The sequence below is a fragment of the Rhamphochromis longiceps genome, linkage group LG17 (genome assembly GCF_057381845.1).
Source record: "Rhamphochromis longiceps isolate RC_006_pf linkage group LG17, R_longiceps_female_GT1.1, whole genome shotgun sequence".
In the NCBI taxonomy this organism is placed as follows: domain Eukaryota; kingdom Metazoa; phylum Chordata; class Actinopteri; order Cichliformes; family Cichlidae; genus Rhamphochromis; species Rhamphochromis longiceps.
The window spans coordinates 4012634-4025574 of record NC_140573.1 but is presented as its reverse complement, the minus strand read 5'-3'; the positions used below and the strand labels follow the sequence as shown (position 1 = coordinate 4025574).

The following is a 12941-nucleotide window of genomic DNA, read 5'->3' as shown; positions in this document are numbered from 1 at the left end:
GGCCAGAGGCAGGAAACAGGTTGATTTTTTCATCTTGTCCCATCAGTCTTGAGCTCCTTACCTTCAGTCGTCTACAGGACAGAGGCTCTTATCATGTGAAGACAGTTTGGTGAAGGGCTGAAAGACTAAAACAGTAACTTACTATGATAAAGATTTATGATTCTACTGCACAGAGAGAGAATGACAGTAAAAAGATAAAACATTGGTATCCATGTTATTTTAAATATCAACCATTGCTCCTAACTGACAGAAACCATGACAACCAACACAGTTCTCAGTGCTAATGGAAACATTAACCCTTTAAGACTTACCATAGAACCAAGTCTGCCAGAGCTTATATTCTATTTTTACATGCTGTGGAGCCATTTTTGGGAGCATTTCAAGTTGCTATACATCAAAACAACCATTATAGCCCAGATTTTAATAATATGTCTGCATTAAGTGAATAATAATTACATAAATTGCAAAAAAGTGCAATAAACTCCCAAAAATTTGAAAATCGTTTTTGCTTTTTTAACATATATTTCTAGTTAGAGAAATTTAAGAGGCTTATCCCTCAAAACTGTAAATACAAAAAAGTTGCACAAAATAGTTTCCCACCACAGGAAATTTATTTTGAGTGTCTTCATAGTTTTATTTTTGAAATACACCAATTTTTATATACTGCAGGAAAAACGAAAATAAATACTATACTGAAAGTTTGCAAAAAAGCAGCATATGCATCAAAATAAACTATTTCCAGCAGTGCAGTATGAGTCCTAAGCATCCCAGAAACGACACCGAAAGTCATAAAGTCAAAGATAACTTTTAAAAACACCAGTATAAGCTCATGAGGCCCTGATGGTAAAAAAAAAAAAAACTACATTTCCGCGAAAATGACATCACTTCTTTTATTTTATCTATTTTATTTTCAAAAACAGCAACTTTTGTGGAGCTCACCTTCCACTACTTCATTGCACTGAGGAGAGACTGTAGCATTCGACTGTGGATCCTCTGAGTCTCCTTAATGTCTTCCAGGAGGGTTAGAACACGTACAAACATGCTGGTATTGGTGGCTTGTACAAGTTGTCTTGGAACTGGTTGTGAAACCACAGGTGAAGGAGTTGAGGGTGGTGGTGCTGGAGCCAATCCCAGCTGTCATAGGGCGAGAGGCGGGGTACACCCTGGACAGGTCGCCAGTCTGTCGCAGGGCTAACACACAAGGACAGACAACCATTCATACTCACATTCACACCTAGTGGCAATTTGGATTATCCAATTAACCTATCCCCACAAGCTGCATGTCTTTGGACAGTGGGAGGAAGCCGGAGTACCCGGAGGGAACCCACGCAGACACGGGGAGAACATGCAAACTCCACACAGAAAGACCCCGGCCTGATGGTGGAATTGAACTCAGGACCTTCTTGCTGTGCGGCAACAGTGCTAACCACCGTGCCACCGTGCTGCCCTGGATCGCTGGCCTTAAAATGAAAACAAATATTAAAAAACCCCACAAACAATTTAGTTACTGGTTAGTCCTACAAACTAAAAACATTAATGTACAGTCCGGCATCAAAAGGAGTCTAAAACTGATTTTTAAAAGTCAAAAAGTTACAAAGTGCTATTTTAAGATCATATCTAAATCTGGTGAGCAGCAATGGTCTGCTAAAGATACTGTCAGCTTGTTTTTGTTTTTCTTATAATCACCACAATAAATTGTTGCTTTTAAGGCGTTTTTAAGACACATAATTACCTCCTTTTCCGCTTCCCTTTTCCCAATCTGCTTCCAGAATCTGACTCAGTCTGCAGATCAGAGGTTGCTTCAGACCTCTGCAGTTTCACCCTGGGATTTTCATAGTTTTCTGTAAATTTTTGACATACATCAACAAAATGTTGTTAGTGAAATTACAGGGAAATTTTTTGTTCTGTCTTTAATGACAGAATATTTGGTAGCAATAAACAAAAATGCTTCTTACCAGCTTTCCCCAAGATGCGAACTCTGTACTGTGACCAGTTTGCATCTGGAGTAACTCCATCCTTATTGATATTGACTTTCCCTGGTGGCCAGAAACAAGAATCTTCCGCTGGTCCTGTAAACCACTTGCAAGGAATTATGGATGCACCTCCACCATCCAGAAAATCAACAACTGCAAATGGTAGCATGCTGGTGAGAAAGCAAAAAGAAGCCAACTAGTACAGCAGTGGCAATGCCACATATCCAGACTTCAGTGGCAAAAGCACCATTTTCTGTTTTAATTCATCAAGTAATACAAGATTCATTTGTTTAGACAGATTTGAAACAAAGTAAATTCCAAGGCATGTTGAGTCCAATGGATAGCTGAAAAAGGCATTACAGTTTTCAAAGACCTGACACAGTGCTTTGACAACTTGGCAATCCTGTAAAATGTTTGCCACAATAAGAATTGTTCCCCCTACATTGAAACAGTTATCTCCCATGGAGCAAGAAACACATGTCTGTCCATCAGTGTATTTTCTGTACTGCTTAAAAGTTCCAAGATCACTTGTTATTGGTCCAGACTTATGAAGCCGTTTAAGAGGAGCGGGAACAGACATCCTCTCTTTTCTTCTGAATACTTTGCGTCTCATAGACGCGCTTGACAATTTGTTCCACAGGTTTATGAGGCCTCTGCACAATCTTTTTCAGTTTACCCAGGAAGGTTTCAAATGGGAAGCAGGAAATACTGTTGATGGGAGTTACACATGTCACACTGAGCGTTTCACTTCCTAATCGTTCTCGTCTTCGTTCTCTTCTGCCTTCAACAACTTTCATCGTCGCTCAGTCCCGTCCCTCGGGACAGTTGCATACATCATGCCGCCTCTTCAGGTGCAAGCGGCGTCCACAACTAAAGCTCCATGCAAGATCCTACACTGAAAAGTGATCCGCCTCATTCTCAGGAATCAGCTTTTTAAGAAACCAACGTGGCTCAGTTCAAAATTTTGTCTTAAACAAAACTCATCATCTCGTCTGCGATATGAGTTCATCACGGTTTTTTGCTGACATATCATCTGTTCTGGAATGAAATTAATGCCTCTGTAGTAAATAAAATAAAATAATATCTGGCTTCTAGCATCTGTTATTTAAGGAATGTATAAAAATAAGACATCTTCTGCTCAGTCTAAAAACCCAACTATGACAGAAATCTGTTTGTGTGGTACACCTCACCTTTTTAGGGGTCGGCTTTTTGTCTTTCACCTTGACATCGGCAAATGTTCAAAAACCTGCCCTAACAGCTAAAACTCTGCTGCTTTACAATACCTAAAACAATACTAGGATAGATCTGAAAATATAAAGTGTATTATCCCCCAAAGAAAGGTCTAAAAGAATGTTTAAATATGAACTTTATAGTAAACAGGATCTGATGCACCAACTCTTTCTTCAAGAACTCAGCAAACTGGCCACACCGAGTGTGAACCGTGGGTTTACTTCTTGTCATGCTTCCCTTTTAGAGCTGAACCACGTGCACCCCCCTCCAGAATACTGTGTCTCTATGGGATGCACTTGGATGGAGGAGTAAGGTAAATAGCTGCCAAGGAGGACAGTAACAGAACACTGCTGTAATAACACGCAGACACTCATAAATGTGCTGTGCTGTTTTATGTACAGGAAAAACAAAGAGGTCCATCCACGTTCTCTACCAACGCTCCACCTCACACCATCGCCTCTTTTCTCTTCCCTAAAGAACACAGAGCCTTCTTGTCCTTTTTGGTTTTATGTGTCGTGGGTGAGGATGACGTCGATGACACGGACGTCGTGGACGATGGCGGGGAGCGAGGCGAAGGGGACGCAGTGGTGGGGCTGTTGCACAGTGAGGCGGGGGCCGACTGAGAGCCTGGCTGCGGGTAGTTCTCGTCTGCTTCCTCCATGTGGATGATGGCAGAAACGGAGGAAGGGCGGCGCTTGGAACGGACGCTGCCTGTAGGCGGGCTGGGGCTGGAGGGCTCGCTCAGAGGCTGGTGGACGGCAATGGCACTACGGAGGCAGTTGAGCCACTGCTGCTTGTGGAAGACGTCGTTGACCTGCAGAGTGTGTGACTGTGCCTGGCTCGGGTCTTGGGAACGTACCCGGAAAATGTTCTTGGCTGCAGAGAAAGCAGAGAGCGTCATTAGGAACGGGGGCAAAGTGCTGCTCAGGCTACTAGCGGACACTTTCTGGGACGAGCCTTACCTTTGTCTGCATTGCTGAAGGCTCCTCTGAAAAAGCCGCCCATTCTGACATCGCCATCTTGCAGGTCCTCCAGCACCAGATCCTGCACTGCGATTGGCTGCCGGTACACCTGGAAGCACTGGCGCTCGTTCCTGGTGACGGGGCGGGTCAGGATCAGCAGGTCGGTGAACAGGAACACGTGCAGCTTCTGAAAGAATTTCCAGGAAAAACAGAAACTTTCAAACCAGAGCATCATCTGAGCACATAGCCCGCCTCATGTGGGACGGCAGCCTCGTGTTAACATGCAAAGAGAAGCACCGAAGGACGACTTGGAAGTGTGCGCTGTGCTCACCGTGCCGCTCTTGTTGCGCAGCTCCCCGTGACACAGAAGACTCTTGCACCGTTCGATGCGAGCGTCCCTCTGCCTGTCGTCCAGATACTCCAGCTTGTCGATGTAGTACTGGCACTCGGACTCCCCTTTCTTCTTGTTGATGTCAGACAAAACTCCCTGGATGACAGTGATCTGAACACACAAGCAGCCTAATTATTACATGGGAGAGGCACTATGATGGATCAGTGTGTTGAACCAGTTTGTCTCCTGGACTTACAGCTTCCTGCAGGCTGGCAGCATCGGGGTGTTCTGCTGGAGTGTGTCTCAGGATTTCCTTGAGCAGTAGGGGGTACTTGACCAGGCGGGATCTGGGAATGTCCAGGAAGCTCCACAGGTCCAGTTTCCGACTAAAAGGTGACTCGAGGCACCGCTGCAGGAAGTCCTGCACACGTGGGTCTTGCTTCTTCTGGTCCAGCAGCGCCTTGGCTGCCAGCTGGTTACTGCAGTAGTCTTTGTAGGCATTGAGCCTGGGCAGCTGCAAAGGAAGGAGGGACTCTTTATCTAACTGCTAATTCAAAATACGGTTTTACTAGCGTAAAAGCTTTTGATGGCTCAAAAAGTCAAAGACACTTACCCAGCTAATAACAATTTGCCCAATCTGGCCCACGGTCCTGTCTGGCCCCGTGGCTTTGGAGAGCTGCGCCAGAAGGTCCTCGTGCAGTGGGATGTAGGCATCCAAGTTGCCGAAAATGTGAGTAAGCTCCTCCTCTGACATGATGGACAGCTTCAGCATCGGGTCGTGGTACGCCTGTGGATGGAGCAAAGTGATCAGTAATATCTGGGCAGAGCTTTGGGAGCGGCTACTAAAAATATCTTGGTCAACAGTTTTAGGGGTACAAAAAAAAAAAAGACAGAGGAACAATCCCTGTCTTTTTATAGCTCCTGGCTGCGCTGCATTCAAAGCCTGCCAGACTGATTTAATCTGTTTGCTTTATATGTACTCCCGCTGCCTCAGAGCTTTTAAAATGACAAACCTTGCATGCAAGCTGCAGGTCCTCAATCAGATGCTGTTCTCCACGAAACAGCTCAAATATGGCCTGAGGAATGGGAGAAGGCACAGACAGATGTTTTTTTAGTAAACATGTAAATCAGGTTGTCATTACATCGTAGCCTAAACCATAGTGAGCTTAGCCAAGATGGCTGAATGGCTTCTAGTCCAATTTAAACCATTTGACACAAAGACATGTGAACTAGTCTAGCAAGCATGTAGAATTCATCCCTGCCTGGACTCCTGGACTCACCTCTTGCCGCTTGATCTCTTTGGTGGAGAAAGTTCCTTTCTGGTGGATGTCTAATGTCTCGGACCATAAGGTGCTGTTCCTCCTTTTAGGTGGTGTGGGGGCCGCTGCCTTGCTGCAAGGCTTCTGGGGCATGCCTGGCAACTTGCCATCGCCCCAGAAAGAGGCCTTCAGAAAGAAAGAACACCACATGTCAGACATGTTGAAAGGGATGTCCCTGTCCCCCCAATGCGCTGTGTTTCCATTGGATGCCGTGAGCGCTTACCTTGATGGTTTGGGCGAAGCGCCGGAAGACCCCATTCTTTACCGGAGAAATGAGGTTGGCTAGCGACGTCACCCTGCCGAGAGAACGGACGTGCTTGTTGCTGGGTTCCTGCAGAAGGAGGCAAAAACAGAAGGGGAGGTTAGTCGTGCAGTTATTCTATCATAACACTATGACTTCATTTCCAGCAGCTCTGGTCAAACATTTACAGAGTAAAGTTTCAGCCATCTCACCTCTAACTCCTTGTTGGCCTGGTTCTGGCAGTCTGTCACTTGCAGAGTCCGTTTGATAGGCACCAAGCTACCCACTTCATCGTAAGCCACCATATCTTTCAGTAGAAACACAGTATCCTTTTAATCCTCACGAGTTGGCTTCAAGTAATCCACACCAGAGAGAAAAAAGGTGGCAGAAAATCAAGAGTTATAAGCACGTAAAAAGACGGAACAGATACACCTTCCCCCTGTTTGGCTTTTTCTGGCATGGGGCTCCCTCATCACTCTGCCTCACACTGACAAACCATTTGTTACATTCTTCTACATTTAGTTCAGATTTCTGATTTTACTTTTAAATCCAAAGTTAACTGAATAGTAGAAAATATGTCCAAGAGAGACACGATCTGTGCAGCAGGGCTCATTAATTACACTGTTCTGCACATACATTAGCTGAATAACTGATGGATACTCTGAGGCATTGTTTCTTTTTACCAAATTCATCAGGATAAGGGCCAGAGGCAGGAAACAGGTTGATTTTTTCATCTTGTCCCATCAGTCTTGAGCTCCTTACCTTCAGTCGTCTACAGGACAGAGGCTCTTATCATGTGAAGACAGTTTGGTGAAGGGCTGAAAGACTAAAACAGTAACTTACTATGATAAAGATTTATGATTCTACTGCACAGAGAGAGAATGACAGTAAAAAGATAAAACATTGGTATCCATGTTATTTTAAATATCAACCATTGCTCCTAACTGACAGAAACCATGACAACCAACACAGTTCTCAGTGCTAATGGAAACATTAACCCTTTAAGACTTACCATAGAACCAAGTCTGCCAGAGCTTATATTCTATTTTTACATGCTGTGGAGCCATTTTTGGGAGCATTTCAAGTTGCTATACATCAAAACAACCATTATAGCCCAGATTTTAATAATATGTCTGCATTAAGTGAATAATAATTACATAAATTGCAAAAAAGTGCAATAAACTCCCAAAAATTTGAAAATCGTTTTTGCTTTTTTAACATATATTTCTAGTTAGAGAAATTTAAGAGGCTTATCCCTCAAAACTGTAAATACAAAAAAGTTGCACAAAATAGTTTCCCACCACAGGAAATTTATTTTGAGTGTCTTCATAGTTTTATTTTTGAAATACACCAATTTTTATATACTGCAGGAAAAACGAAAATAAATACTATACTGAAAGTTTGCAAAAAAGCAGCATATGCATCAAAATAAACTATTTCCAGCAGTGCAGTATGAGTCCTAAGCATCCCAGAAACGACACCGAAAGTCATAAAGTCAAAGATAACTTTTAAAAACACCAGTATAAGCTCATGAGGCCCTGATGGTAAAAAAAAAAAAAACTACATTTCCGCGAAAATGACATCACTTCTTTTATTTTATCTATTTTATTTTCAAAAACAGCAACTTTTGTGGAGCTCACCTTCCACTACTTCATTGCACTGAGGAGAGACTGTAGCATTCGACTGTGGATCCTCTGAGTCTCCTTAATGTCTTCCAGGAGGGTTAGAACACGTACAAACATGCTGGTATTGGTGGCTTGTACAAGTTGTCTTGGAACTGGTTGTGAAACCACAGGTGAAGGAGTTGAGGGTGGTGGTGCTGGAGCCAATCCCAGCTGTCATAGGGCGAGAGGCGGGGTACACCCTGGACAGGTCGCCAGTCTGTCGCAGGGCTAACACACAAGGACAGACAACCATTCATACTCACATTCACACCTAGTGGCAATTTGGATTATCCAATTAACCTATCCCCACAAGCTGCATGTCTTTGGACAGTGGGAGGAAGCCGGAGTACCCGGAGGGAACCCACGCAGACACGGGGAGAACATGCAAACTCCACACAGAAAGACCCCGGCCTGATGGTGGAATTGAACTCAGGACCTTCTTGCTGTGCGGCAACAGTGCTAACCACCGTGCCACCGTGCTGCCCTGGATCGCTGGCCTTAAAATGAAAACAAATATTAAAAAACCCCACAAACAATTTAGTTACTGGTTAGTCCTACAAACTAAAAACATTAATGTACAGTCCGGCATCAAAAGGAGTCTAAAACTGATTTTTAAAAGTCAAAAAGTTACAAAGTGCTATTTTAAGATCATATCTAAATCTGGTGAGCAGCAATGGTCTGCTAAAGATACTGTCAGCTTGTTTTTGTTTTTCTTATAATCACCACAATAAATTGTTGCTTTTAAGGCGTTTTTAAGACACATAATTACCTCCTTTTCCGCTTCCCTTTTCCCAATCTGCTTCCAGAATCTGACTCAGTCTGCAGATCAGAGGTTGCTTCAGACCTCCGCAGTTTCACCCTGGGATTTTCATAGTTTTCTGTAAATTTTTGACATACATCAACAAAATGTTGTTAGTGAAATTACAGGGAAATTTTTTGTTCTGTCTTTAATGACAGAATATTTGGTAGCAATAAACAAAAATGCTTCTTACCAGCTTTCCCCAAGATGCGAACTCTGTACTGTGACCAGTTTGCATCTGGAGTAACTCCATCCTTATTGATATTGACTTTCCCTGGTGGCCAGAAACAAGAATCTTCCGCTGGTCCTGTAAACCACTTGCAAGGAATTATGGATGCACCTCCACCATCCAGAAAATCAACAACTGCAAATGGTAGCATGCTGGTGAGAAAGCAAAAAGAAGCCAACTAGTACAGCAGTGGCAATGCCACATATCCAGACTTCAGTGGCAAAAGCACCATTTTCTGTTTTAATTCATCAAGTAATACAAGATTCATTTGTTTAGACAGATTTGAAACAAAGTAAATTCCAAGGCATGTTGAGTCCAATGGATAGCTGAAAAAGGCATTACAGTTTTCAAAGACCTGACACAGTGCTTTGACAACTTGGCAATCCTGTAAAATGTTTGCCACAATAAGAATTGTTCCCCCTACATTGAAACAGTTATCTCCCATGGAGCAAGAAACACATGTCTGTCCATCAGTGTATTTTCTGTACTGCTTAAAAGTTCCAAGATCACTTGTTATTGGTCCAGACTTATGAAGCCGTTTAAGAGGAGCGGGAACAGACATCCTCTCTTTTCTTCTGAATACTTTGCGTCTCATAGACGCGCTTGACAATTTGTTCCACAGGTTTATGAGGCCTCTGCACAATCTTTTTCAGTTTACCCAGGAAGGTTTCAAATGGGAAGCAGGAAATACTGTTGATGGGAGTTACACATGTCACACTGAGCGTTTCACTTCCTAATCGTTCTCGTCTTCGTTCTCTTCTGCCTTCAACAACTTTCATCGTCGCTCAGTCCCGTCCCTCGGGACAGTTGCATACATCATGCCGCCTCTTCAGGTGCAAGCGGCGTCCACAACTAAAGCTCCATGCAAGATCCTACACTGAAAAGTGATCCGCCTCATTCTCAGGAATCAGCTTTTTAAGAAACCAACGTGGCTCAGTTCAAAATTTTGTCTTAAACAAAACTCATCATCTCGTCTGCGATATGAGTTCATCACGGTTTTTTGCTGACATATCATCTGTTCTGGAATGAAATTAATGCCTCTGTAGTAAATAAAATAAAATAATATCTGGCTTCTAGCATCTGTTATTTAAGGAATGTATAAAAATAAGACATCTTCTGCTCAGTCTAAAAACCCAACTATGACAGAAATCTGTTTGTGTGGTACACCTCACCTTTTTAGGGGTCGGCTTTTTGTCTTTCACCTTGACATCGGCAAATGTTCAAAAACCTGCCCTAACAGCTAAAACTCTGCTGCTTTACAATACCTAAAACAATACTAGGATAGATCTGAAAATATAAAGTGTATTATCCCCCAAAGAAAGGTCTAAAAGAATGTTTAAATATGAACTTTATAGTAAACAGGATCTGATGCACCAACTCTTTCTTCAAGAACTCAGCAAACTGGCCACACCGAGTGTGAACCGTGGGTTTACTTCTTGTCATGCTTCCCTTTTAGAGCTGAACCACGTGCACCCCCCTCCAGAATACTGTGTCTCTATGGGATGCACTTGGATGGAGGAGTAAGGTAAATAGCTGCCAAGGAGGACAGTAACAGAACACTGCTGTAATAACACGCAGACACTCATAAATGTGCTGTGCTGTTTTATGTACAGGAAAAACAAAGAGGTCCATCCACGTTCTCTACCAACGCTCCACCTCACACCATCGCCTCTTTTCTCTTCCCTAAAGAACACAGAGCCTTCTTGTCCTTTTTGGTTTTATGTGTCGTGGGTGAGGATGACGTCGATGACACGGACGTCGTGGACGATGGCGGGGAGCGAGGCGAAGGGGACGCAGTGGTGGGGCTGTTGCACAGTGAGGCGGGGGCCGACTGAGAGCCTGGCTGCGGGTAGTTCTCGTCTGCTTCCTCCATGTGGATGATGGCAGAAACGGAGGAAGGGCGGCGCTTGGAACGGACGCTGCCTGTAGGCGGGCTGGGGCTGGAGGGCTCGCTCAGAGGCTGGTGGACGGCAATGGCACTACGGAGGCAGTTGAGCCACTGCTGCTTGTGGAAGACGTCGTTGACCTGCAGAGTGTGTGACTGTGCCTGGCTCGGGTCTTGGGAACGTACCCGGAAAATGTTCTTGGCTGCAGAGAAAGCAGAGAGCGTCATTAGGAACGGGGGCAAAGTGCTGCTCAGGCTACTAGCGGACACTTTCTGGGACGAGCCTTACCTTTGTCTGCATTGCTGAAGGCTCCTCTGAAAAAGCCGCCCATTCTGACATCGCCATCTTGCAGGTCCTCCAGCACCAGATCCTGCACTGCGATTGGCTGCCGGTACACCTGGAAGCACTGGCGCTCGTTCCTGGTGACGGGGCGGGTCAGGATCAGCAGGTCGGTGAACAGGAACACGTGCAGCTTCTGAAAGAATTTCCAGGAAAAACAGAAACTTTCAAACCAGAGCATCATCTGAGCACATAGCCCGCCTCATGTGGGACGGCAGCCTCGTGTTAACATGCAAAGAGAAGCACCGAAGGACGACTTGGAAGTGTGCGCTGTGCTCACCGTGCCGCTCTTGTTGCGCAGCTCCCCGTGACACAGAAGACTCTTGCACCGTTCGATGCGAGCGTCCCTCTGCCTGTCGTCCAGATACTCCAGCTTGTCGATGTAGTACTGGCACTCGGACTCCCCTTTCTTCTTGTTGATGTCAGACAAAACTCCCTGGATGACAGTGATCTGAACACACAAGCAGCCTAATTATTACATGGGAGAGGCACTATGATGGATCAGTGTGTTGAACCAGTTTGTCTCCTGGACTTACAGCTTCCTGCAGGCTGGCAGCATCGGGGTGTTCTGCTGGAGTGTGTCTCAGGATTTCCTTGAGCAGTAGGGGGTACTTGACCAGGCGGGATCTGGGAATGTCCAGGAAGCTCCACAGGTCCAGTTTCCGACTAAAAGGTGACTCGAGGCACCGCTGCAGGAAGTCCTGCACACGTGGGTCTTGCTTCTTCTGGTCCAGCAGCGCCTTGGCTGCCAGCTGGTTACTGCAGTAGTCTTTGTAGGCATTGAGCCTGGGCAGCTGCAAAGGAAGGAGGGACTCTTTATCTAACTGCTAATTCAAAATACGGTTTTACTAGCGTAAAAGCTTTTGATGGCTCAAAAAGTCAAAGACACTTACCCAGCTAATAACAATTTGCCCAATCTGGCCCACGGTCCTGTCTGGCCCCGTGGCTTTGGAGAGCTGCGCCAGAAGGTCCTCGTGCAGTGGGATGTAGGCATCCAAGTTGCCGAAAATGTGAGTAAGCTCCTCCTCTGACATGATGGACAGCTTCAGCATCGGGTCGTGGTACGCCTGTGGATGGAGCAAAGTGATCAGTAATATCTGGGCAGAGCTTTGGGAGCGGCTACTAAAAATATCTTGGTCAACAGTTTTAGGGGTACAAAAAAAAAAAAGACAGAGGAACAATCCCTGTCTTTTTATAGCTCCTGGCTGCGCTGCATTCAAAGCCTGCCAGACTGATTTAATCTGTTTGCTTTATATGTACTCCCGCTGCCTCAGAGCTTTTAAAATGACAAACCTTGCATGCAAGCTGCAGGTCCTCAATCAGATGCTGTTCTCCACGAAACAGCTCAAATATGGCCTGAGGAATGGGAGAAGGCACAGACAGATGTTTTTTTAGTAAACATGTAAATCAGGTTGTCATTACATCGTAGCCTAAACCATAGTGAGCTTAGCCAAGATGGCTGAATGGCTTCTAGTCCAATTTAAACCATTTGACACAAAGACATGTGAACTAGTCTAGCAAGCATGTAGAATTCATCCCTGCCTGGACTCCTGGACTCACCTCTTGCCGCTTGATCTCTTTGGTGGAGAAAGTTCCTTTCTGGTGGATGTCTAATGTCTCGGACCATAAGGTGCTGTTCCTCCTTTTAGGTGGTGTGGGGGCCGCTGCCTTGCTGCAAGGCTTCTGGGGGATGCCTGGCAACTTGCCATCGCCCCAGAAAGAGGCCTTCAGAAAGAAAGAACACCACATGTCAGACATGTTGAAAGGGATGTCCCTGTCCCCCCAATGCGCTGTGTTTCCATTGGATGCCGTGAGCGCTTACCTTGATGGTTTGGGCGAAGCGCCGGAAGACCCCATTCTTTACCGGAGAAATGAGGTTGGCTAGCGACGTCACCCTGCCGAGAGAACGGACGTGCTTGTTGCTGGGTTCCTGCAGAAGGAGGCAAAAACAGAAGGGGAGGTTAGTCG

At 45.1% G+C, this 12941-nt stretch overlaps 2 protein-coding genes across 2 annotated transcripts; both read right to left on the bottom strand.

Annotated features, from left to right (window-relative positions):
- Nucleotides 1-2711: 2711 nt before the first annotated feature.
- On the bottom strand, nt 2712-6547 carry LOC146649124 (neuroepithelial cell-transforming gene 1 protein-like). Its single transcript, XM_085387257.1, has 9 exons — nt 6269-6547; nt 6039-6146; nt 5777-5941; nt 5510-5572; nt 5110-5283; nt 4753-5010; nt 4497-4667; nt 4166-4352; nt 2712-4079 (listed from the first exon to the last, which is right to left on the bottom strand). Exons 1-9 carry the CDS (start codon nt 6359-6361, stop codon nt 3649-3651), a joined length of 1650 nt encoding a protein of 549 aa, XP_085243383.1. The 5' UTR covers nt 6362-6547; the 3' UTR covers nt 2712-3648.
- A 2924-nt stretch (nt 6548-9471) lies between these two features.
- Nucleotides 9472-12008, bottom strand: LOC146649123 (neuroepithelial cell-transforming gene 1 protein-like). The gene is made up of 5 exons (XM_085387272.1): nt 11867-12008; nt 11510-11767; nt 11254-11424; nt 10923-11109; nt 9472-10836 (listed from the first exon to the last, which is right to left on the bottom strand). The coding sequence occupies exons 1-5, from the start codon at nt 12005-12007 to the stop codon at nt 10406-10408; spliced, it is 1188 nt and encodes a 395-aa protein (XP_085243398.1). The 5' UTR covers nt 12008; the 3' UTR covers nt 9472-10405.
- Nucleotides 12009-12941: the final 933 nt, after the last annotated feature.